General features: G+C 42.1%; 1 protein-coding gene across 1 annotated transcript in view; it reads left to right on the top strand.

Annotated features, from left to right (window-relative positions):
- DNAAF9 (dynein axonemal assembly factor 9) overlaps positions 1-24,723 on the top strand; it is a 120,556-nt gene that overhangs the window by 48,847 nt on the left and 46,986 nt on the right. The window contains exons 9-20 of the mRNA XM_054573974.1: positions 3,709-3,764; positions 6,735-6,870; positions 8,816-8,897; positions 9,875-9,911; positions 12,774-12,861; positions 14,238-14,314; positions 16,006-16,050; positions 16,386-16,431; positions 19,181-19,292; positions 20,330-20,400; positions 21,354-21,404; positions 21,994-22,081. Of these exons, the coding sequence (XP_054429949.1) occupies positions 3,709-3,764; positions 6,735-6,870; positions 8,816-8,897; positions 9,875-9,911; positions 12,774-12,861; positions 14,238-14,314; positions 16,006-16,050; positions 16,386-16,431; positions 19,181-19,292; positions 20,330-20,400; positions 21,354-21,404; positions 21,994-22,081 (889 nt within the window). The remainder of the gene's footprint in view (positions 1-3,708; positions 3,765-6,734; positions 6,871-8,815; positions 8,898-9,874; positions 9,912-12,773; positions 12,862-14,237; positions 14,315-16,005; positions 16,051-16,385; positions 16,432-19,180; positions 19,293-20,329; positions 20,401-21,353; positions 21,405-21,993; positions 22,082-24,723) is intronic.

Here is a 24,723-nt window from a genome sequence, read left to right as displayed (position 1 = left end):
TTTAAAGTTTATTTTTGTCATGCATATTTTTTATTTTTATATAAATTTATTACTATTTTCTTATATTGCCTGTGGATTTTGAACTGTTGTGCAGGTAAAGGCTTTAATCTAAGTTTAAAGAGGAATTCACCTTTTTGGTATTTCTGTGGTTTAAATTTTATTTTTTTTATGATTTATTTTATTTATTTTTAGAGAGAGGGGAAGAGAGAGAAAAAGCGAGGGAAAGAAACATCAGTGTGTTGTTGCCTCTCATGCACCCCCATAGGGGACAAGGCCTGCAACTCAGACATGTGCCCTGACTGGGAATTGAACTGGCAACCCTCTGGTTCTCAGGACAGCACTCAATTCAGTGAGCCACCCAGCCAGGGCATAATTTTTAAAATTTTTATTTTTTAATATTTTATTGTTTATTACAGTTGTCCGATATTTTTTTTGTTCCCTTTATTCCCCTCCACCTTACACTGCCACTCCCCCCAGCATTCCACCCCCTCCCCCTTAGTTCATGTCCATGGGTTGTACATAAAAGTTCTTTGGCTTCTCCATTTCCTATACTATTCTTAGCCTCTCCTCGCCTGTTCTGTACCTACTATTTATGCTGCTTCTTCTGTGTACCTTTCCCCTTCCCCCTCCCCTGTTTTACTGTTCATAGTTTCTGATCTTCTTCTTTTTCTTAGATAAGTCCCTTTAACATTTCATATAATAAGGGCTTGGTGGTGATGAACTCCTTTAACTTGACCTTATCTGGGAAGCACTTTATCTGCCTTTTCATTCTAAATGATAGCTCTGCTGGATAGAGCAATCTTGGATGTAGGTCCTTGTCTTTCATGACTTGGAATACCTCTTGCCAGCCCCTTCTTGCCTGCAAGGTTCCTTTGGAGAAATCAGCTGAGAGCCTTATGGGAACTCCTTTGTAGGTAACCGTGTCATTTTCTTTTGCTGCTTTTAAGATCCCCTCCTTATCTTACTCTTGGGTAACGTAATTATGATGTGCCTTGGTGTGTGCTTCCTTGAGTCCAACTTCTTTGGGACTCTGTGAGCTTCCCGGATCTCCTGGAAGTCTGTTTCCTTGGCCAGATTGGGGAAGTTCTCCTGCATTATTTTTTCAAGTAAGTTTTCAATTTCTTGCTCTTCCTCTTCTCCTTCTGGCACCCTTATGATTCGGATGGTGGAACGTTTAAAGTTGTCCCAGAGGTTCCTAAGCCTCTTGTCATTTTTTTGAATTCTTGTTTCTTCATTCTGTTCTGGTTGAATGTTTCTCTCTTCCTTCTGCTCCAAATCATTGATATGACTCCCAGTTTCCTTCCCTTTACTGTCCCTGTATACTTTTCTTTATTTCACTTTGTATAGCCTTCTCTTTTCTGTCCATATTGCGACCATACTCAATCAATTCAGTGAGCATCCTGATTACCCCAGTGTTTTGAATGGTGCATCTGATAGGTTGGCTATCTGTTCATTGCTTAGTTCTGTTTTGGGAGCTTTGATGTTCTTTCGTTTGGGCCATATATCTTTCCCTCAGCATTCCTGTTACATTGGAAGGGGCAGAGACTTAGATATTTGCCGGGGGGGGGTGGGCAACCCAGGTCACTGAGTTGCGATGCTACCTGTGGGGGAGGGTTCCGAGAAGAAACGACACCACTTGCTTGGCTCTCAGCCAGCTTTCAGTCACTTCCCTGGCTACCCACAAGCAAACTGGGCCCTTCTGGTGCTGATTCCTGGGTGGTTGGGTTTGTATATGTTCTAGAACCCTGCGGGTCTCTCCAACAGACTCCTGTGAGGCTGGAGGTTTCTCCTGCCACTACAACCCCCACAGGTTTTTACCTCCAGAAGTTTTGAGGCTTTCTTTTCTCTCACTGGAACCCTAGATCCTGTGGTCTGTCTTGCTTCCCAGCTGTTCCTCACGTTTATCGGTTTATCCGCAAATGATTGTGGGACCGCCTGGTCCTCTAGCCACCGTATTGCTGTGAGTCCTCTCCTCCCCGGCTGCCTGTCTCTGCCCCTCCTACCATTCTGAATGAGTGTTTCTTCTTTATCTCCTTTGTTGAATTCCATAGTGTTTGATTTTCTGGCAGTTCTGGTTATTTTTTGTTTTTAAATTTGTTGTCATCCTTTTTTTGATTGTGCGAGAAGGCAAAGTGTATCTACCTATTCCTCCATCTTTGCTGGCTAATTTTTAAAATATAGATCCCTAATTCATTTGGGATTTTTTTGTGCGTATGATGTACTATATGGATCTAATTTTATCTTTTTTTCCCAATTGCCTACCGAGTTAGAATCCCAGTTATTCAATTCACTTAGCTCTGTGACCTGGGATAACTTAATTAACTTTTATGTCTTAGCCAGCTCATCTCTAGAGAGGGGATAATGATAGAATGAACTGCATAGGCTGTTATTAGGATAATCTGAGATAATACATTTAAATGCCTATCACAATTCACATGGCAAACTGTCGCTAAGCTTTAGCTATTGTTATTTTAATATACAAAGAAGTTTTATAAATTAGTAAGACAAACATCTAAACTCCAATTGATAAACATCCAGAGGATATTAATGAAAGTTAATTTCCAAAAGGAAATCGATGTCCATTGAACATACCTAAACTATTCTTCATTAAATAGCAAAGAGATATAAAATCAAACAATAATTAAGTACTATTTTTCATTTATCAGCTTGGCAAATATATTTTTAAATGGACATTTAATGGACAGTGCTTATGGGGATACCCCAAGATAAGCATAATCTTGTATTTTAAGTGAAAGTGTACATTGATAAAAGTTTTTTGAAATAAAATTTGTCACTGTAGTTCTGCCTTTTTACCCTATAATTTTATTTCTAGATCTGCATTAAGGAAATAATCAGAGCTTCAGATAAAATTAGTGGAAAGTTCATTACAGTATTATTTGAGTTAGCAATATAAATTTGTAAGAATAAAGGACTACTTAATAAACTTTGGTACACTCATACTATATGGATGTACCTTAGGAAAAAGATTTGAAGAAAATATACCAGAATGTTAATACTGCTTAAATTGTAGGTGGTTTTTATTGTATTCTAAAGTATGCATGTATTAGTTATGTAATTGGGGGGGAAAAACTCCAATACATGTTGGTTAAGGGGATTAAAATTTTTGAACCCTGTTGACATAGATCCTACATACCATTTTTTTGATTAGTGTTAAGCCTAGCACTGTGCATAGCACAGCTGAGAAATACTTCTGTGATTTCCTGGGAAACATTTGTCAGGGTACTTCTAAGTTCCTTGGATTCTTCCTCGTTGGTGTATTTAAATTAGCTCATTAGAATTAATATATTCCTTTATTTAAAATGAAGGACAAATTTTAATAGAAGAAAAAATTCCCACATGGCTAGTAATTTGGACCATAGATGGTGGTTATTCCAATTTCATTTCAGTAGTTAAAAACTATAAAATTTGAAAATTTCTTTTCCTTTTCCTTTCTTTTTCTTTTGCAGCCTTTTTTCTTTGTTGGGGTTTTTTCTTGTTACCTGTCCCCAGTATTCATGTTTTATCTACCACACATCCTTCCATATTCTTATAACAATCTGCAAACATACATCTCTCTCCACCCCCTCTCACGCACACACTATTTATGTGTATATATATTTATACATACATAAAAATACACGTGGGAGGTTTTGTGATTGTTTTATAAAATTGTGATCGTAATATATACAATGTTGGATTATTTTTTAGCCATTCAGAAGTTATTTCAGTCATGGAATGATCTCCAGCCATATAACCGAAAACAGGTGAGGTTCTTGGGGAATGTGAATGGTAATAGAGAAAGTGAGGCTGACAAAGGAGGTCAGAGGTGGAGGAGCATCTATGTCCCGAAGCTAGAATCAGAAAAATATGGGTTGACTTTAGTCATCACAGGGTAAGAAATCCATACTGTGTAAAATTGTCTGTGTCGCTGCTTTTATATTTTTTAAAAATGTAGATTTATAGTAAACTAGCTTTTAAAATATTGTAGCTTGCTGAAATCTAAAGAAAAGAGTTTTTTATTCCACCCCTGGCCCATGAAAGCTAGAGGAAGCAGAATGCTCCAGGGCTGGGCAGGGGCCATGTGGCTTGTGGGGAATAAGAGGGATCATTCATTCGTAAAGGTTCACCTCCAGGAAGACGGGGAGCTATGAGGGTGCATGTGCATTTGCTTTCTTTGATATGTTTCCTTCAGCAACTGTTGTCATGATAACCAGGAGAGGCCAGCAGAGGACAGTTCCTCTAATGGATGGATGAGAGTAGATCCTTTCTCTCTTCCCCAATTCCAATCCAATTTGATAGTGCAACACATTACCCTAACTGGGCTTCAGTCATCTTTTTCTGCCCAGTGTCACGTCACTTGAATTAAGCGTCAGAAGAAAAATCAGTCATGTTTACTGAAGCTTAAGGAAGTTTTTTCTTTTTTTATGATTTTATGTATTTTAAATTTTTTTTTTTTTTTTTTTTTTTTTTTTTTAGAGAGAGGGGAGGAAAAGAGGGGAAGAGAGAGGGAGTGAAACATCCATATGCGAGAGAAACATCCATCAGTTGCCTCTTGCACTCCCCTAACTGGGGACCTGGCCTGGAACACAGGCATGTGCCTGATTGAGAAATCAAACCTGTAACCTTTTGGTTTGCGGGACAATGCCCATCCCATTGAGCTACATCATAAAGGCAGGGAAGTATATTTAAGAGTAATGAAAAGAAATGCAAAGAATTTTCCATGTGGTACAACACTAAGAGCAATTTAAAGAAAGGGTAGGGGGTAAAGGAAACTCTCAATCTCTTTTAGCTGTTTTAACAAAAATGCCACAAACTGAGTGACATACACACACACACACTCTTAACTCTTACAGGTCTGGAGGCCGGGAAGTTCAAGATCATGGTGCTGGCAGATTTGGGGTCTTGTGAGGGCCTGCTTCCTCATAGATGGCTATCATTTCTCTGTAACCTTACATGGAATAAAGGCCTAGGAGTCTCTGGAACCTCTTTTAGAAAAGCCTCTTTTATAATCCCATTGATTAGGGATCCACTCTTATGACCTAATCACCTCACAAAGGTCCTTTCCTCCTAATGCCATCACTTTGGGGGTAAGGATTTTAACATATGAATTTACAGGGAGACAAACATTTGGTCCATAGCAGGACAGGTTTTAAAAAATATACTTTAGTCATTGAATATTGAGAATATAAGACATAATAAGCAAGAGATACAGGGTTAAAAAAACCAAAAACCAAACATGGTCTCTGCCCTCGGAGTATATAGTGTGGTGGAGAAATAAGACATTAATCATGCAACGTCACAGAGAAGTGTATAATTACAAACTCTGATGTCATGAAGGAAAAAAGAACATGGTACTGTGACAACTGTAACTGGAGAGTGTGACCTCCTTTAGGGGAAGATCTGAATGATGAGTACAGATAATTGAGAGAAGGGAGAAAAGTAGCGGTCCTGAGATGAGAACATAAGGAACATCAGAGAAGGAGAGCTTGTCTGAAGTATGAGAATTGGAGAGAGTGGCCTTACATGGACCTAAAGAACTTGTCCAGGCCAGACCATGCAAGTCCTTGTTGGCCATGTGAAAGATTTTGGCCCTTCTGAAAATAACATAAAGGCATGAAAGGCTTTGCATGTTTAAAAGATCATCCTCTGTGCAATGTGGAGAATAGACTATAGCAGGGGAAGAGTGGGAGCAGGAAACTACGTGGAAGCATTGTTGTAGTTGTCCAGGGAAGAAACGATGGCAGTATGGACTAGGCTCGTGGACATGTAGGTGGAGGGAAGTGGAAATAGGAGTGAATTTGTGGTGTTGATGTAGAGGTGAGGGAGCAGGAAAAGTCAAAGGAGGCCTCTTAGGTCTGGCTCAGTCCCTGAATGATGATGATGTACTGTTTATGTACTGTAAGGACCGGAAGGAGTAGATGATGAAAGAGGAGAACAGGGCAGACAGCTGAAGGTAAAACCCTAGGAATATATGGAGGCCAGATAGAGGAGGAGGAGGAGGACTGATGAGGGAGACCGAGAAGGAGCAGCTTTTGCATGGAGAGGGGTGTCAGGCGCTTCTAAGAGACCAAGGAAGGGTGGGCTAACCACCATCCATTGGGTTTGCTATATGTTACATGAAAGGCATTTGGTGGCTTCTGCATGAGCCATTTGAGTGAATTGACTGAGGGTGTCCATTGAAGTGGGCTGAGAAGTGAGCAGAAAGTGAAAACAAAAAACTGGCAAGTCTAGCCAACTGAGGAGGGAAAAAGGGAAAGGGTACAGGGGCAGGTAGTGGTGGTGAGAACACTTGCAATCCTACCCTCTTCCTTCCCTCCTAAAAGTTACTCAGGAATTGCTAACAGCTCTATCGTAGTCTGTCTACAGTCTGAGTATCACAACTGCTGTCATTCTTTAAAGTTTGTGTTTCTATTAAAATGCTATTTTATAAAACTAGGATTTTGCTCCATCACTGCAAACTTACAGAACTTTGTTATGAAGAAGTAGGACAAGCTGAAAATAAAAATCTGGCTTGGATTTAGTTATGTCCCTAAATGACTAATTCGTATGAGTCAGTGAGAGGAGTCCAAGGCATCTGGCATCCCTTCCTGACCAGCAAGGAGCATTAGATAGATGATACTGACCACTTTGCTTAGACTGCGGGACGGCACTGAGAGAAGCCCGGGAATTCACCCACTGGGAAGTTGCCCTGGCCAGGAATCTGTTCTAATCACGTTTTTAATTTGCCGCTCTAGCCCTAATAGGCAGCCATTTGTTCTCTTTGGTAATCACTCCACACGAGAAAATCTGAATGCTGGCAGCTTTAACTTCCCCTCTGAAGGGCACCTGGTACGCAACACTGGTCCCAGTGGGAGCTTTGCCAAACACATGGTGAGTGGCTTGACTGCCAGGTGCTTAATTGGTTTCATTATCAAACAGGGAAGAGGGGAGCTGGATAAAAGGAACCTTTTCCAGTTACGTGTTGATTTAACCTTGAATGTGAAGTTGTTTTGGAGTGAAAAGAAGTGATTAGAAACTTTTTATGTAAGTACTAGGTATTATTTGAAAGCATCATATTTGTTAAATATTTGAAGAAAAAAGGTTAAAAAAAAAACTTTTACAAACCAAACTCTTTAAGTCTTTAAGAATAGTATTGTCAGTAGAATAAGAATTTTAAATTTACCTGAAAACGCAGTCATTCCAAGTCAAGTTTATTATGTCTTGACTGTTACGTTTCAGGACATAAACCTTGAGGATCACTATCCTTTTATCGAGGGGTTTTGCATTTGATGGTATATATGGGAAACAATGGACTGAAATACGAGATTCTAATGATTATGTCTGTGCTACTCTAATGGAATTTCGAGTATTTTCAAAATGTCTGACAATCAAGAAAACTGAGTAATAGGCAGTATTATTTTTAAATTTGGATTTGGAGAACATGAGACCCAATTCTCTCTGCACTGAGAGTCCAGATATATCTCCAAGCCAGTAGGGGAGATGGGGCTACATGAATGGATGTGCTGTCAGGATCTTGCTGCTTTGTAAAGGGAGGGTACAGACTCTCTGAGGAAGCATTCGTATGGAAACCCACAGGCAACAGGGGAGACAATACAATGAACCAGAGGAATTTGAAGCCCCAGGGAGATGCAGCTACAGAAAATATTAAACAAAACCCAACTTCTTTTCAGATCACCATAAAACCTTAACATCAAAACCTATTTGCCTCACTTCCTATTACCTGATATGCCATGTCTGGGTTTCAAAAAAAATTTACAAGGCACACTAAAGGCAAGAAAAGCACAGTCTAAAGAATAATGCAACCATCAGAACCAGACTCAGATATGACTCATATTTCGAAGTTACGATTAATATGTTAATGAAAGAAGTAGACCACCTGTGAGAACAGATGGATAATGTAAGCAGAGAGATGGAAATGCTAAGATAGAATCAAAAGAAATGCCAGAAATCAAAAACACTGTAACAGAAATGAATGCTGTGGATGAATTTAGACTGGCAATAGTGATCATATTAACAGCAGTGAATTATATATCAGAATAAGTTCTTATCTCAACTCTATAACTTGAAATCACAATATTTGTAATATTACAGGAAAAAAGTGTCATGTATTCTCTCATGACTTCCTTAAACAAATGGAATAAAACAGAAAGGACAAATATTTGTGTCACATTTAGCTAATGTTTATATATTGTTCTAATTTCCTTTAGTAGTAGCATTTTTGTGTTTTGTACCTGCTCTCCTAGGAAGCCTGATGAGATAGACGTTGTGTTTTCAAAAGACAAAAAGATACCATTACATCTCTGTAAATGAATAGCTAAACAGGGAGAACAATAAGAAGTTTAAAACCCAGAGAACAGCATTTTCTCTTCTGCAAGGCCTATGTGCAGAAATGAAATGCAAATGAAGGTGGGGACCTGAGTAACAGCTGCCTTTACTGAACTTGTAGCTACCGCCTCCTCCCCCCGCCATATCTGCCTTTCATGTTGACCAAGGTCCTCACTGTGAAAGTTCTGGACTGAATATTAATGGCAGTAAAAACCCAAGCACATTTGCTTTTTTTTAGCATCGTGGGCTGACTGAGTACCCAATGGCAACCTCACATATAGCCAGGGTTATAAACAAACACGTACACACAAGTTACCTTTGAAAAAACAACTATTAAAAATGATCTTTTCCCCTATGCCTTTAAAAAATAATAAATCAGCTATTAGTCAAATAAAATTGATTTCCATTAACTAATACCCTTTTTGTTTCTCTAGTTGTACACACTTAAGTCCCTGCTCCTTTTTTATTTTTACTTTTTTCTGACATCCAGGTAGTACAGTGTGTCTCACCAAAGGGACCCCTTGCTTGTTCAAGAACATACTTTTTTGGAAGTACTCACATTCCTTACTTGGGTAAGTCCCTTTAAGTTGCCTTCTTATCAACTTAATGAAGAGCTCCTCTCATGAACTAGAAGTGGGCTCATGATTTACTACTTGGCTCAGAAGCTCATGATGCCCAACATGTAGGCCTCCAGACTCCCTTTGTGATTGCAAATGGAGGGTTGATGTGCTTAACACATTTCTCACAGAATGTATTTCAGGAGGAAAAACTATTGGTTCAGTATATGCAAGGTCTAACCACATGTAAGACTGTGTGCTCAATGTCAGAAGTAAGGCAAAGATGAACAAGTCCTAGGCTGGAGGTAGCAGAAGGTGTGGACTGCATTGGGCGTTTGGGTGACTCAGCCAGGTGTCCGCCCAACTCTTCGTGAGGAAAGTGAAGAAAGGCTGTGGCGGAAAGGTACCCAAGAACTGGAAACATTCACAGGAGCAAGGGCTGTGGGGCCAATCAAAAAGGCTGACTGAAGCTGCCCATCGTACTGGGGTAACCGAAAACTGCAGGCATCCAAAGAGACATTGAAAAGAACCTCTAGAATGAAAGGGGGATCTCAGCACTGCTCCACAGTACGTCAGAAACCAGGTTTTCTCCTGGATGTCGTTACATGAGCCAGGAAGGAAGCATGATTTGGGTTGCATAATTACAGAAATTAGGGAAGAGGCAGAATTGAGCCTGCTTACTTGTAATAACCTCCTAGTTTAAAAAATTAAAAGCAAAAACATTCCAGAGCCGAAGATTCTGTGTCTTCTCTGGGATTTAGTGGTGATGCTGAGTGGGGAGGTTGTCAAAGTCAGTGTCGGGGTTGAAGGACAAGGAGGACATTGAGAGAAGCTTGGTTTTGCTGTCGCTTGTGCTTGCACAGTATTTAACTTCAAAGGGGAAACATGTAGTTCTTGACATCTCCTTTGACTTAAATTAAAGTTTAGCTTCCTTGTGAAGTGTTTGCATCTCCTGTGATCTTCTCATGTTCTTATTAGGTCTTCTTTCACAGGTGGTGACAACAAGTTGCCCAAGAAAACTGAACAAATGTAAGTCTTCATTCCTATTTTATTTTATTTTTTCAAAGTTGAGTTACTCAGAAGTCAGGCTGTCCTGTCTACCTCCTTTTTAGACCAGCAGTGGGTAGGACATTTGCTTAATGAGGTGAGCAGAGTTGTGTAGTTTCCTAGGAGGTTCCCAGCCCCTTTCTATCAGCTGGGAGTCCAGACTGAAAGACCCTGCCAGCTTTGCCTTCTGCTCCTGTCTCCAGAACTCAGGGACTTCCTCCCTGCACATTCATGCATTTAAACAGCATTACTCTTCTTAATATGTTTTCTGCAAACTGTTTTTTGTTGGAGCCTTTCCTAAAAATAAAACATCCTGAAACCCTTTGGGAGAATCTGTGAGAAACCTGCTCTGGTCTGAGGAGTTTTTACTCTGGATTTGACACTCAGACTTATGGAACAGAGCTCGGATCTGAACTCAGGCTGTGCAGCCTTAGAAAGGTCCTCATATTGACCTCCCCCCCCCCACATTCAGTAGGAAATCAAAAACAGGAAATTACCTCATTAATTCTTATATTAGTCTGCTTGAGCTGCCATAACAAAATTTCACAGATTGGGTGGCTTGAACGGCCAGAACTTTATTTTCTCACAATTCTGGAGGCTGGAAGTCCAAGATCAAGGAGCCAGCAGGGGTGGTTTCTGGAGAGGCCTCTACTTGAGTTGCAGACCACTGCCTTCTCGCCGTGTCCTCACATGGTCTTTCCTCTGTGTTCATGTGAAGAGGGAGAGAGAGATCTCTGGTGTCTCATCCTCTTCTTAAGAGGTAATATAATCACACTACAGAAAATTTGGAAAATAGAGGAAAGAAAGTAAGATCCTCCATAATTCTTCCTCGTTGGCACTACTCAGTAGTATCCTAATATGTATCTTTCTGGGTTTTTAAAAAATTATACATTTAGGTTTTGTGTAGCTGTAATTATAGTGTATGTACATTTTTTGGTGGGTTTCCTTCACTTTGTCAACAAGTCAACCACATTCTGATCTACCGATGGGTATGTATAGTATAGTCGCTTTGTACCTGCTTGTGCTTCCTTGCCAGCTGTACTTAGCCACTCCACTGTGTCCTCATTCTGGACCCTTAGCCAGTTCGCCTAACCCAAATCCATTGGTGCCCAGCTTCAAGGACTGGTATTGAGGGGTGCTTGGACCCACATCAGGGAATTTGCTGAATCACAGAGCTGGTTGAGCTCTTGGGCCTTGTGATGTCCCAACAGCAGCACCATCCAGGCACAGAGCAGGCCCTTCCCTTGTTGTGGGTCTCGGGCCTCTCATCCAGGCTGTGTTATGAGTCAATAGCCAGGTGGCTTTGTATTGAGTTTTTGTGAGAGCTTGTGTGGGAGAAGGCCAGACAGGGGGAGGCCTGAACAATGTTGATACTCAGTGATGTTTGAATCAAGCTGGGTCAGCTGGGTTGGGGAGGGAGGGAGGAAGGGCACCTTTATGAATCTTTGGCCTTGTCCTCTATGAAGCTCCATCCTTAGTGTTGGGGTATGGAGGGTTCTGGTTTTACCTGGAAGCGACCAAACTCACTGGCAGTGTCCCTGCTGGCCCCCCTCCAGCAGTCTTCAGGACATGTTGATCCTTGGCGCTGTCACTTTGTTATCGGTACTTTTTCTGTTCCTTTTCTTTCTACCCAACCCAAATTTCTTACCTACAACATCGGGGCGTGGTGAGGGAGCCATGGAGGAAATTGGCAATGCGAGGGGGCTCAGCAGAAAAGCGCCAAGCTGAGAACCGACCTGACTGAGTCTGTCGTTAATTTTCTCTGGCCTTGGACAACTTATTCTGCCTCCACCTGCTTCTATAAGATGAGAGAATTAGACAAGATCATTTCCATGTTTATTCCTTCTTTAAAACTCCTGTCGCCTTCCTTGACCTGTTTCAATATTCTCAAATTAAAAAATAGACATATTCTTGGGTAAGGTTCTATCACTTCTTTGCCAGTCACCACCTTGCCTTTAAAAGCCTCATGGAGGAGGCTCTTTTCTCTGTAATTATCCTGATAAGATTCTGGGTCTCCATTCCCTGAAGCTGTGGCTTTTCAACCAAGGGCAGTTTTACCGTACCACTCCCACCAGGCCCCCGCCCCACCAGGACACTTGGCAGTGTCTGGAGAATTATCTGTCCCAAAATGCTGAGATTGAGAAACCCTGCCTGAAAGGCAGCCAGACTTAAATTTTCTGGGGACTTTGGGGGTACTCCCAGCCTGGCAAAGAAAAAAACCTTCGTATGACTTTGGGAAGTGAGAAGGCAGAAGGAAAGAGCAGGGTCGGTGAGAGTAGCGCTGCGGGAGCAGATGCTTTCCCTAAGAAGCAGCCTCTGTTCCCTAGAAGGGGTAAGCTGCTTAGGAAGCGGTCTGCAGCTGTCAATGTGAATTTAAGTGCAGCCCATCTTCTCCCCAGAGCAGTCTCTTTTGCCCCCCGAGGTCTCCCACCCTGAGGTTCCAGTGGCGGCCAGCCTTTAGCAGTCCTGAGATGACATGAGGGTGTGGCACACTTGGTCCCTGGAAAAGCAGCAAGTCTGTATCACAACACTGAAGAGATTTAGGGTCCTTGTGTAGCTGCTCCTCAAGGACCCTCATAGTTTTCTTCTGTTGGATTACAAACAAGGAAGATTGGTCTTTTGAGCAGAATTAAGAAGAACCGGCTCTTCTTATGGTTTAACAGAGAAGAGTATAAATTGGATGGGGCACGTGGCTTTTACAAGGTTTAGAAATCAGTGCATTCCATTTTTTCACTTCCCATTCTATTTAAAAATCAGCCCCTTAGGGAATGTCATTTTTGTGCATGCAGCTTTTGATGAAACCTTGTAATGCTGTAGTTAACCCGTATTTTTTGTTTTTAAAAGTAGGCTCTTGTCCCAGGTATATGCTGCTGTTATTGAGGCAGTTTTGGCTGGCATTGCATGTTATGCTAAAACTTCCAGTCTAACAAAGGTAATTTAAATACCATCTTTCTCTTTCCTCAGAAGTTATTTTAATGTAAAACTTCCTATCCATCTGGGTGGGGGTTATTTTTGTTTTATTTTGACTTTGGACACTTTGTAATACTCAGTTTTGTGTGAGCTTGGGCCTCCGTGGAGCTGGCACCAGACAGAGACGCTTTTAAAGCACTGAGCTTGCGCTGCCTGTAATGCCTGTGACCAAGCCGCCCTTATCTTATGAATGACAACTAATCAGCACTTCTTCATAGATATCTGTGTTAGAAAAAAATCATTCTGTAGCATATTATTTTACTTAATAGTTTTATAGGCTTTTGAATGTTAAACAATATATAGAAAGAGCTTTAATTCTACTGTGAATTTTAATAAAACTGGGTAAGTTTCTTTTGAGCTACGTAATTTGTTTCCTATAATTGAGTATTTAAAAAAGAAAACAACTAAAGATGAGAAAATCTGACTTGCCTTTCCTAGACAAGCACATGTGTTCTCGTTCTCTGACCGTTACCTTCCTTGCTGTTGCGGTTAACCTGCCCTGCTGAGTTGGATTCCTATATCTGACCCAGTAAGGAGATGAGAAGAGTCGGCTTGATGCCTCCCAATGCCAATAGGACCTTTCCTGAAGGAAGCCATTTGACATTGGAAAGGTTGTGTATGATGTAGATAGCAGAGAGACTGTAGCATAGTCACCAGCCCCTTGCCATCTCCCCTCCTCAGTCAACTTGAATTCGGTGCAGACCACAGTTTTCACACCTTTTTTAAAAAAAGATTTTATTTATTTATTTTAGAGAGGGGAAGGGAGGGGAAAAGAGAGGGAAAGAAACATCGATCGTTCACACCCCGAACTGGAGACCTGGCCCAAAACCCAGGCATGTGCCCTAACGGGGAATCAAACCTGCAACCTTCCAGTTTGCAGGCCAGTGCTCAATCCACTGTTCCACACCAGTCAGGGCCACACCTTTGTTTTTAATGGATCTTTTGTAACTCTAGGTATTGGAATAGTCTTAGCATTGGGCAGAATCTCCTGGGGTAGAAGCCCTTCCCCCAGGGCCCAGGGGGAGGGGAAGAAAAAGCACATTTCCAGACCTCACAATGGCACCTTCCCTGCTGGTTACAGCTCACCGGCAGATCAGGTTCCAGTGCCCACCTGCCTGAATAAAGTGTTTCCTGTGAACCCAGCCTGAAGAAAGCAGGCACCTGTTTCCCTTAACATGATCTTTTCACTTTAATCTATTGATGTGTACAAAGTAGTCACGTAGAGGGGAGGGGCACAGTGTTCTCCTGGCCAAATGTTAGAAAGGCTGTTTCTAACAGTGATGTGTACACTTTCTTGCTGTGGAAGCTAATTGTTTCTGGTTTGTTATTGGTTTATAGGCCAAGGAGGTAGCTGAGCAGACCATGGGATCTGAGTTAGATTCCTTTGAGTTGGTACAGTTTAAGGCAGCCCTACGGTAAGCAATGGCTGATATTTTCTACATAAGGAAATTTTTTAAATGTTTTCGTAAAGACCCTTTTCTCCCTTGTAGTTGATATTCCTTTTCCCCTTTGAGAAATGTTCAGTAAAATTAGTTGAGTATATGAAGGAGAATCTTCGTGGTCAGGGCTTTGAGAGGTCAGAGAGCCAAAGATGGAGGAACTGTATGAGAAAGCCGTGTCCTCACACTGGAATGGGAGGCAGATCAGTACTGGAACCACTGGACACCTGACAAACGTAGTTCAGAGGTTAGAAAGGTGAAGCTGGGAACATGAGTGGTGAGATGTGTCAGGGTCAGGGGCCCTGGACATGTGAAGACTGTCACTGCTTAGTAGACCCTTGCCCGGGGCTTAAATCTACCTCTCAGATGTAGAAACCCTGAGCCTGGCTGTGTCTCAGGATCTAGACACTCCCAGAATTTGGCTTCCTTGGCGACCTTCCATCACATATCTCCTGACACATCACAATGGATCTCTTTGTGGTCCCAGCCCACTTAACCCACTGTCCCATATGAGGACCACCTAGGTGCACTTTTAACAAAGGAGTCAGAAGACACCAATATTGAGGAGTTTCTTTACGGACACTTCTGTTATGGGCCCTGTGGTATTGCAGCCCCATGCCTCACGTTTTCTTATGTGTACAGCCCTGAGTAATGAGAAGGAACACTTAGAAGGATAAGTCAGTCAGTTGATCTGACAAGCAGAATTCTATTTCTGCATCTCTACAAGTGGAGGAAAAAGCCAAATCTCTTTGGAGCAGGTTTTAGACTTAGACTTCAGGCCTCCTTTCCTCTGGGTCTTCTGGGGCTTGTAACTCTGGCCATGAGAGGGAATTTGTTCCCTTACAGCCTTGCAATGACCTGGACTGTCTTCCTGGTGACCTAAGTTTTGAGGACGCTCCTTTGCTTTCCAGTTGTGTGACCTTGAACCAGATAGGGAGCTCTTTATGCGTCTATTTCCTCATCTCCTCACCTTGTAGAATGAGTGTGTGTGTAAATATTAGCTGCTGTCAAGGTGCGGTCTTCTCTGTTACCACTGACGTGACTGACATCGTCATTCCATTCCTCCTTTCCTTGGGGCCTTGCCTAAGTCACTCAGCCTTTCCAGGGCAGGCCACCTCTCAATCCCAAGGCCTAGATGCACCACCTTTGCTGGAGAAAGGAACAAAGAGAAAACACTGGGCAGTGGGAGGAGAGTCTTCCAGGGCTGTCCTCCATCTAGAGCCCCACTCCCTTCTCGCCACAAGGTCACTTCACTGAGCACCCTCAAACTGCATCAGGTTAGCAAATCATCTCCTGAGAGGAACACAGGTACCTGGCCTCTGCTCGGACCCCGAACAGGGATGGCAGCTTGACCTAAAAGTGGTGAAGGAGGAGGCGGATCAGGACATTTGTCAGGCTGTGGGGCAGGAGGCCCCGGGCCCGTAGAGAGTCACTCTCAGTCTGCAGTGGGCAATAGTCCTGTTGCATGGTTTTCTCCTGCTCTAAGACAGCCCTGAGAATCTCCCCAGAGGGCCGTGGCTAGAGTTAGATGCTGGCCTCTCACTCGGCTGGGGTGCTGCGAGGGCCCCGCACAGGCGCGCCACAGCAGCCCGTATCTGGGGAGGGTGCCAGCCTGGGCGTCAGCAAGAGCCTACTGACTTTGGTTTTGTTTCATTTTGGGTCTGCAGCTCCAAGATGACTTTTCATATACATGCTGTGAATAATCAGGGAAGGTAAGTATGTGTGTGTGGTGCGTCCTCATTTGGGCAAGTTTTAGAAGCAAAAAGAGAAGAAAGGCCACCTGTAACTCCTGATATGGGTTGTCTCCTCACAGTTCCATACCCGGCAGTGGCATCATTCCGGGGTTGTGCCCGTGACTGGCTGTGGTCAGCTTAGACCCTGTACCCTGAGTCCCTCCTACTCCCTCCAACTGACCTCCATTCGAATTCTGCATACATGTAACCCAGTGTTTTGAAAATCCCTCAGAGAAATCTAGGTTACTGCCAAGTTGGAAAAAAAGAGAACATTGTAAATGTAATAACTGTCTCCCATCTCTTTTCTTTTCTAGGATCGTGCCTCTGGACAGTGAAGATAGTTTATACTTTGTGAAGACGGTAAGCAGTGCTTTTATAGGTCAGCTGGCAGGGAATGGCCTGCAGAGGGACACCCACGAGGGGTGAGGCAGAAGTGGGTGGGGGCCGTAGGCATCCCATCGCTTATCTGAGGAAACTGGTCTATTCTCAGAACTGTTCCGGGTGCAGCAGGGGTGAGTCTGTGCTTTCTGTGGGTGCCCAGGCCGCTGTGCCAGGTCCACCACATCCATACTTCCATGCCTTCGTTCCCTTGGGTCCAGAGACTCAGCTGGCCGGAGAGAGACCCACTCTTCCTACGGTTTGGGAGGTTTCTGCCAATTGGCTGAGATTGCTCTGACTCCATGTAGAAATGTGAGCTGAGAACAAGCCTGTGATAACAGACCCCAAGGAGGTTTCAGTGACTTGTAAGTGTTCTGAGGCCTGTGTTGATGCCCTTAGGCGGGGCCTGTGAAAATAAGCAAGAATAAACGAAAAAACAGGGGCCTGACTCTCCAGAGAAGTGTGTAGTCAGAGCAGAGCTTTCTGACCCATGTGCTGGGGGCACACTGATGGGCCAGGGAATGGTTTAGTGATACAGAAATACTGGTCCCCGGGTGGGCTCTCATGGCATTGGGGAGCCAAAGTTTCTAGACTAGTTGCTCCCAGTCACAAGCTGAGTTCTCCATTTGCCCCAGTGCATCCTGATGTGAAGAAGATTGGCAAGCAGTGTATGAGAGGATGGTAGACATCCAGCCAAGATTCTGTTGCAGTAGGTATAGGCACTGGTTATGCCTTGAGTCTATTTTGTGGCTGCTGCCTGAATCTTAACTCCAGTGAGCTTTTGGTCACTGGGAACTAGGTGGGCAGCTATGGATGACTTGATGCAAGTGCATGGCCACCACCATCACCAGTGATAAACCAATAATGTTATCCACAGAAAGTAGTACAAGGGTAATTATTTTCATTAAAGATTTTTTATTTTTACTTTTAGAAAGAGGGAAAGGGAGGGAGAAAGAGGGAGAGAAACATCAATGTGCAAGAGAGACTTCGATCGGTTGCCTCTTGCACACCCCCAACTGGGGACCTACCCCACAAACCAGGCATGTGCCCTGTCTGGGAATCGAACCAGTGACCTCTCGCTTTGTAGGTTGCTGCTCAGTCGACTGAGCCACACCAGCCAGGGCAACAAGGGTAATTTTTTAAGGTTATGAGTAATTTCTGTTTTTATAGTATCTATCAACATTTCGTGTCCATGTTCATTCTTTTAGAACTAATTGAGACTTTTTCACGACATCATCAAGATACTGGGAAATGCTTTTTGATATTTGGGTGATAATACTTTATCTCTTTGCTAGACTTTAAACTCCCAGACTTCTCTCATTGGACTCTTACGCAGTGCTCTGGAAGGTATTTTGCACAGAAGTGGGTGATTAGGAGTCCAGGAGAATCATACTGTTATGTTACGTATGCATTCAGCAGCAGCTACTGAAATAGTAAAGAAGAGATGAGAAGTTGGTGCTTTCTGTCCAAATGCTGTCCTCCCCTCCAGGCAGGGAGAAAGTCCTGCCTCCTCCCCAAGCTTTGCTATTGATTTCTCCCTACAAGTACTGTTTTCTATTTCATTTTTTCTCTTTTCTTTTCCTTTTTTTTTTTTCCTCCCTACAAGTACTGTGTTCCTATATTACTTACGGTTTGTACTACATACATCAGGGAGTAATTCTGTATTAACGTATGATTATTTTTGTATAAGAATGCTGTTATCTCTACAACTGTACATTGTAAGGTTTCCTGAAGATAGGTACCGTGTTTTGTATATTTTTCTCTCCCCATGCCACATGGTGAGAAGTTCATAGAAGTGTCTAATAAAAATGCTCCATGTATTCTTTTTAATGTTCTCTCTTCCCTTCCTTAATACCAGAAACCAAATATAAAAGTGAGAGATTAAGAATCCACAGAATTTATCTTCCTAATTCATCTGGAAACCAAAGAAGTGGGATTCCATAGTCACTTAAGAGGGACCATGTAGCTGGGAAGGTTCTCTGTCTTCAGATATTCAAAATTCTTTGAAAAAGATTTAGATAAACCTTTCTGTTGTTAAGCCTAATTATAAAGTTAGCCCTGACTAGTGTAGTTCAGTGGGTTGGGCGGTGTCCTGCAAACCCAAAGATCTCCGGTTCGATTCCCTTCAGGGCACATGCCTGAGTTGCAGGCCAGGTCCCCAGCTTGTGGCGTGAGAGAGGAATCAATTGATATTTCTCTCTCTCTCTTTCTTCCTCCCTTCCTCTCTCTCTAAATAAATAAATAAAATCTTAAAAAGAAAAGAAGGAAGGGAGGAAGGAAGGAAGATAAGTGGCTAGGTAGGTTAGTTAACTAGGCCCCTACCTGGTAGCTCAGTTGGTTACAATGTTGTCTCAACACTCTAAGGTTGTAGGTTTTATCCCCAGTCAGGGCACATACAACAATCAACCAATGGATACAGAAATAAGTAGAACAACAAATCAGTATCTCTCTCTCTCTGTCTCTCTCTCTCTCTCTCTCTCTCTCTCTCCCTCAAATCAACAAATTTTAAAATTTTTTCTTTAAAAATAAACAGTTGCAGGGAAGCCTATGTTATCATGAAGTCACCTCCCAGTTCTAAGACATATTTCCAGATAACTTGAGTTTTTCTTAGAATCCAGTTCTCTTCTGAAATGTACCTGAAAGCAGTATTTTGTGATCTGTTTCTTATGGGTCTCTCCCTGAGGGTTTAGGATTGACAGCTTGTCTCACTCTGTTTTCTAATTTGACATAGGCTTGTATGACCATCTATGACATTCCTGACTTGCTGGGAGGAAGGGGATGCTTAGGATCTGTGGTCTTTTCAGAATCATTTTTGACATCTCAGATCTTGGTTAAAGAAAAGGGTAAGTGTATATGGTCTCTGGAAAGCCGAGCTTGAAACTTTATTTTTTGCAAAATAAACCATAAACAAAGTTAAAAGACCAGCAATAAACGTGAAAATATTAGAATATTAACAATTAACAAGGGATACATATCCTAATTTATGAAGAGCTTTTACAAATTTGTAGGAAAAAAGACAAGCTACCCAATAGTAGATGGGCAAAAAATATGAACGGGCAGTTCACAGAAATGGAAAACAAAACAGTTACTGTATTTTGCAGTGTATAATGCATACTTTTTGCCCAAATTTCTGAGGGAAAAATAAGGATGTGCTTATACTTGGGTAGTACCTGAAATACCTTATATCTGTTCTTATGTTTTGTAATTATTTGTTACATAAAATTTCTTGTACCATAATATGTTAAAAAATAAATGCTAAAATTCCTTTATAATACAAAAAACAAGTTTATCTAAATATAAAAAAATAAAAATTGAACTAAAAAATTAAAAGGTTCTTTTTCTAAAAGTTTGGGCCAAAAATGGGTGTACATTATACATAGCAGAATATGAGTATATATGTAACATATGTAGTATCTTTACATATACATATATATGGATATATGCAGCCTTGCTGATAGTCAAAAAAAGTCGGTTTGAAACAATTAGATTCATTTTTTTACCCACTATATTGGCAAAAATTTCTAGAGAAGGATAATAACTAGTGCTGGTAGGATGATTTGTTTGATTTTTAATATGTTCACACCTGTACTACCTTGATAAAAATTAACACTATAGATAAAAAGGACTGTTTTCCAGAATTCTTCATTTAAATGTTTCCATTTGTTGTAAATAATAGAGTTCATCACATGGGGGAACCTTTCATTAGTCTCCCTGTCCCCTGGTTGAGGAAGTTTTCATTTCCTGAGAGCATCAGACTTTATACTAATTAGAGACGTCTCCTCCCCCCGTCCTGAGAGGGGGGAAGAGCGGAGCTGTCTGTGTCCTGCAAGGTGGGCTCAGGTGGTGGGCAGTAACCTGCATGTCTGTGGTCTTCCTACAGATGGCACTGTTAACACAGAAACCAGCTTCATAGTCCTGACAGCCGCCATACCCAGATTCTGCTCCTGGCTGGTTAGTGTCATTCATAAGGTGAAGTGGATGTAAATGGGGAGAAATTGGGGAGAACATTTGAGGAAGAGCCTTTTCCTTGGCTCCCTGGTGGATTGTCAGATCCTGAACTAGCTGCTATTCAGGAATGGAAGTTTTTATCCCAGCTTTTTCTTTATACAAATGAATCTAGTTTCTTTAACTCTCATAATTTTGGAAAAGTTCGAGAAGAAATGAACTAAGTTATCTGGGTCCCTATTAAATTTGGGAAAGGAAGAAATTAATACCTCTGTTTTACAAATGAGGAGACTGGGGATTAGAAATCGACCAACCTGCCCGGGGTCACACACAGATAGTGTGGTGTAGATTATGTGGCTTCCTTCTGTGGTCAGAATGGTTGCTTCCGAGTTTGAACAGCAGTGTCTCTAGGTGTGGAAAGGTCCCATTTTCATTGGTAGGATTTGGTCTGAAACTCTGGTGCCTTGGGAAACAGAAAGTATGTATGACAGCAGTGAATCTGGTAATGATCTGAGTGCCCATTTTAGAAGCTCTTCATATTCTGTTTCTACAGTTCTGGCACAGATAGAGAAGAGCAAGAGTTATCCTCAACAGGAACATGTTTAAATGAGAATGCACCCAAAGTATTTTAATATATTCTCTTTCCTTCATTCATAATAATAGTTGTTTTTCACTGAAGTGTAAGTGGAGACTATCCTCTCCACATACCATAGGCTCATTTAGCTGAACCTCGGGGGTCTCAGTGAGAGAGCCCATCATGGCCTTGGGCTCAGGGCTTTGAGGACCAGCAGCCAACTCTGCCAGCCACGAGGACCTGAGAGATTGTAATTGGTGGAGGGACTGCCCAGTCTGTCTCCAGAAAATTTTCAAATCCAGGGGTGGGATAAGGTGGAGCGGGGGACACCTAACAGAATTTCGCCCTTGAAGTAGTAACTGAAAATCTCTATTTTTGGACACAGGTAGAAGATAATGAAGTAAAATTGTCTGAAAAAACCCAGCAAGCAGTGAAGGTAAATAGCCTTCTTATTCTTAATGTTAACATATCAAAATGAAGAATAAACAGTTTATATAAAGATAATTGAAAATGTCTCATTTCAGGGCTAATCTAAAGGATCTGTACCTCTTTGTCTCAATTCTTATTTACATTTTTCCTCCTCTGGCAGAGCTCTAGAAATAACCATTTATGGGGTACACGATTAGAAGGATTCTTTTTGCCATTTAGACCTTGCAGTGTTTCTTTAATTTCCCAGTACTATTAAAAGCAGATCTCAGATTGGTCTAGATATATAAAGCTGAGAGGTCAAAAGCTTTAGACCAAGAAGAGCCCCCTCCAATAGACAGAAATTTGCTGGAACATGAACAGGCATTGCAAACTTTGGTGCCTGGACTCAGAGAGGACTTTACATTCTTTTTCTCAGCGCAAGACAAAGAATTTCAGTAACAAGACAAAGGTCCAGGCAATGCCAAAGATGATGGAAGAAGTTGGGTTTATCTGAGGCTGACTCAGCAGCTTTTGTAGACAAAGTTGGCAAGAGTTTTGATTCTGTGTATGTTTATGCTATGAATCACCTGCTCTTTGTGTGTGTTTGTTTTTTAAAGGGGGATGAGTGTTTCCTGGGCACTTTTCTAACAGGAGGAGAGGGAGCGTATCTTTATTCCAGGAATCCACAGTCCTGGCCAGAAGAAGGTGAGCTGTGTCTTGGTCCTTCTTTTGTAGGTATTGGCATATGTATTGTGATTAATAATACATATGATATTTGAATAGACTTGGTATAGGAGTGTTTCCAGCTTCTCTCCTTTGATCCACCCATTTTGCGGAAGAACAAACTTGTTCTAGGAAGGGCTGACCCCAGATCTTCACCTGGTCCTCTGTTGCTGCCTGAGAATTGTTCTCAGATCTGACTAGAGCAGCAGCATGTCCAGAAATGGAATCTGGAGACCTAAACAATATCTGGATGAGTTTCCTGTTGCTGTGTAACAAATTACCACAAATTTCACAGTTTAAAATAATATATACTTATTATTTCACAGTTCTGTGGGTCAGAAGTCCAGACAGACTTGGCTAGATTTGAGTTTGGGGTCTCACAAGGCCAAAGTCAAAGAATCAGCCAGACTAGGCTCCCGTGTAGAGGCTCTGGAAAAGAACCTGCACCCAAGTCCATCCAGATTACTAGCAGCATCCAGTTTCTCTGGGTTGTAGGATTGAGGTCCCATTTTATTGTTGGCTATGAGCCTGGACCGCTCTTAGCTCCTCATTCCCATGGTCCTTGCCCTGTGGCCTTTCCATCTCAGTAACAGAGAACCTCTCTTTCATTGTTGAGTCTCTCTAATACTTTTATCTCTGAATCCCTCTTCTGCTACCAGCCAGACAAAGCTCTGCTTACAATGGGCTCCTGTGATTAGAGGAGGCCCACTCAGATAATTTCCCTTTTGCCCTATAAGGTTACTTGAACACAGGAGTAACACCAGGGATAAAGGTTATGGGAGCCATCTTGAATTTCTTCCTTACTGCCATCTACCCTCTGGCCCCCACAATTCATGTCTCTGTCACATGCAAAATACAGTCACCTTCTCCTAAGGCCTCATCCAGTTATGGTAACAGTTCAAAGTCCTAAATCTCCTCAGCTCAAAAATCTAAAATCTCATCGTCAAGACCATCTAAATCAGGTATAGATGAGGCCCTGGAGTGTAATCCATTGAGTACCACTCCTGAGTACAGTTCCTCTCCATCTGTGGACTTGTGAGACTAAAGAGACAAGTTACCTACCCCAGCCCTCCCTACACTCTACATGGGACTGGCATAGGATAACAGTTACAGACATTCTGGTTCATAAACGGGGTAAATTGAAGATGATAAAGAGTCAGCAGCCCACTGCTTTGAAATCCAGCCAGGCAAACTCCGGTTTCTGGATTAGTTTTAAGGCTTGGAAATAGTCCTCCAGGGCTTTTAACTCTGCCTTCTAGGCTCTTTTCTTTTTTCTTTTCTTTTCTTTTTTTAAGATTTTATTTATTTTAAGAGACAGGAGAAGAGAGGGGGAGAAACATTTATGTGAAAGAGAAATATCAATCAGTTGTGTCTGGGACACTCCCCAACCTCTGACCCTACAACCCAGGCATGTACCCTGACTGGGAATAGAACCGACCACCTTTTCTTTTGCAGGATGTTGCCCAACTGAGCCACACCGGTCAGGACCCAAGTAACATTTTTGAATGAGTTCTACTCTTTCCCTGTTAGATACAGCCATTTTGTGGCAGGAGAGTTGTGGCTTACTCCACAAATCTTTCAACCTCCACTAAGGAGATCCCCTTTCTGGGCAATTTGTTCTTGAAAATAATTCTGTCTTGTGGCAAATTCCTCTCTCTCTGCTCAGATCACTGGTTCAACTTCTGCTCCTCCGTTCACGTAGAAGACAAAACACAAAGAGGGTAGTAAGGAGTGCCATTTGTTACTGTGCCTGTGCTACAGCCCATGCCGCTCTGCCTTTCCAGATCTGGCTGCAGAAGACCAGAAAGTCTGGAACATTTGTTGAAGGCAGGGATTGTGGGACAGTGCTGCCAGCCTTGGGCGAGATTGCAGAGTGCCTTAAAGGCAGGTTGCAGACACAACACAAAGGTGCTTATGTTTTGTCATAGTTAAGCCAATTATAATATTTAGCAAGGATATTTGCCAAATTAGTTCATACCTTCTTAGCAAAGGGCCTTGTTACAAAAATAACCTTGTATTGAGTTATCCAGCAAGCTTCACTGTATCCTGAGGTCTCACCAAAAGAATAAAGGGCACAGCCAGGGATTTCTGGAGCCTTGTTGTCACGCTCTTTTGAGAGCTTAGATTTCTCAGACTTTCTTAGTTCTTGAGGGAAATGTAGTCTAAATTAGGAGATGGCTTCATGAGGAGGAATATTCAGTAGGAGCAGAGATTTTAAACAGAAGTCTGTCCTCTGGCTGTGTGTTAAATGTTTCACCATTTTGGGATTCAGGTCACTGTTGTGCAGCTTGAAGTTGATACCAGCTGGGGGCTCTCGTAAGGAAAAAGAATACAAAATTGTTAGGGGCTCTTCTCAAGGGCTCGGGCAGGTGAGGGGTCCTGAAGTTTAAGTGTCTGTGACTTAGTAAATCTGCTTCTACTTGAGACTAAGACGAGTTTGAAATTTATCTGTCCCATCTTCTGAAGGCACTTAAAAGGCTCTTCAGCATGCATTATCTTGATTGATCCTTTATATACTGAGCCCCATAGAAGGTGAAAACTTGCCTGAGATCTATATGCAAGTTAATGGTAGCATCTAAAGGGTATTCTAGGTCTAATTCCCTTCCTTTGAAACGCTTCCAGCT

Source organism: Pteronotus mesoamericanus, unplaced genomic scaffold (genome assembly GCF_021234165.1).
Source record: "Pteronotus mesoamericanus isolate MK-2021 breed Mesoamerican mustached bat unplaced genomic scaffold, CSHL_Meso_final contig_25, whole genome shotgun sequence".
NCBI lineage: Eukaryota > Metazoa > Chordata > Mammalia > Chiroptera > Mormoopidae > Pteronotus > Pteronotus mesoamericanus.
Note: the sequence above shows the minus strand (reverse complement) of the source record. Positions and strands in the feature narration are given on the sequence as shown.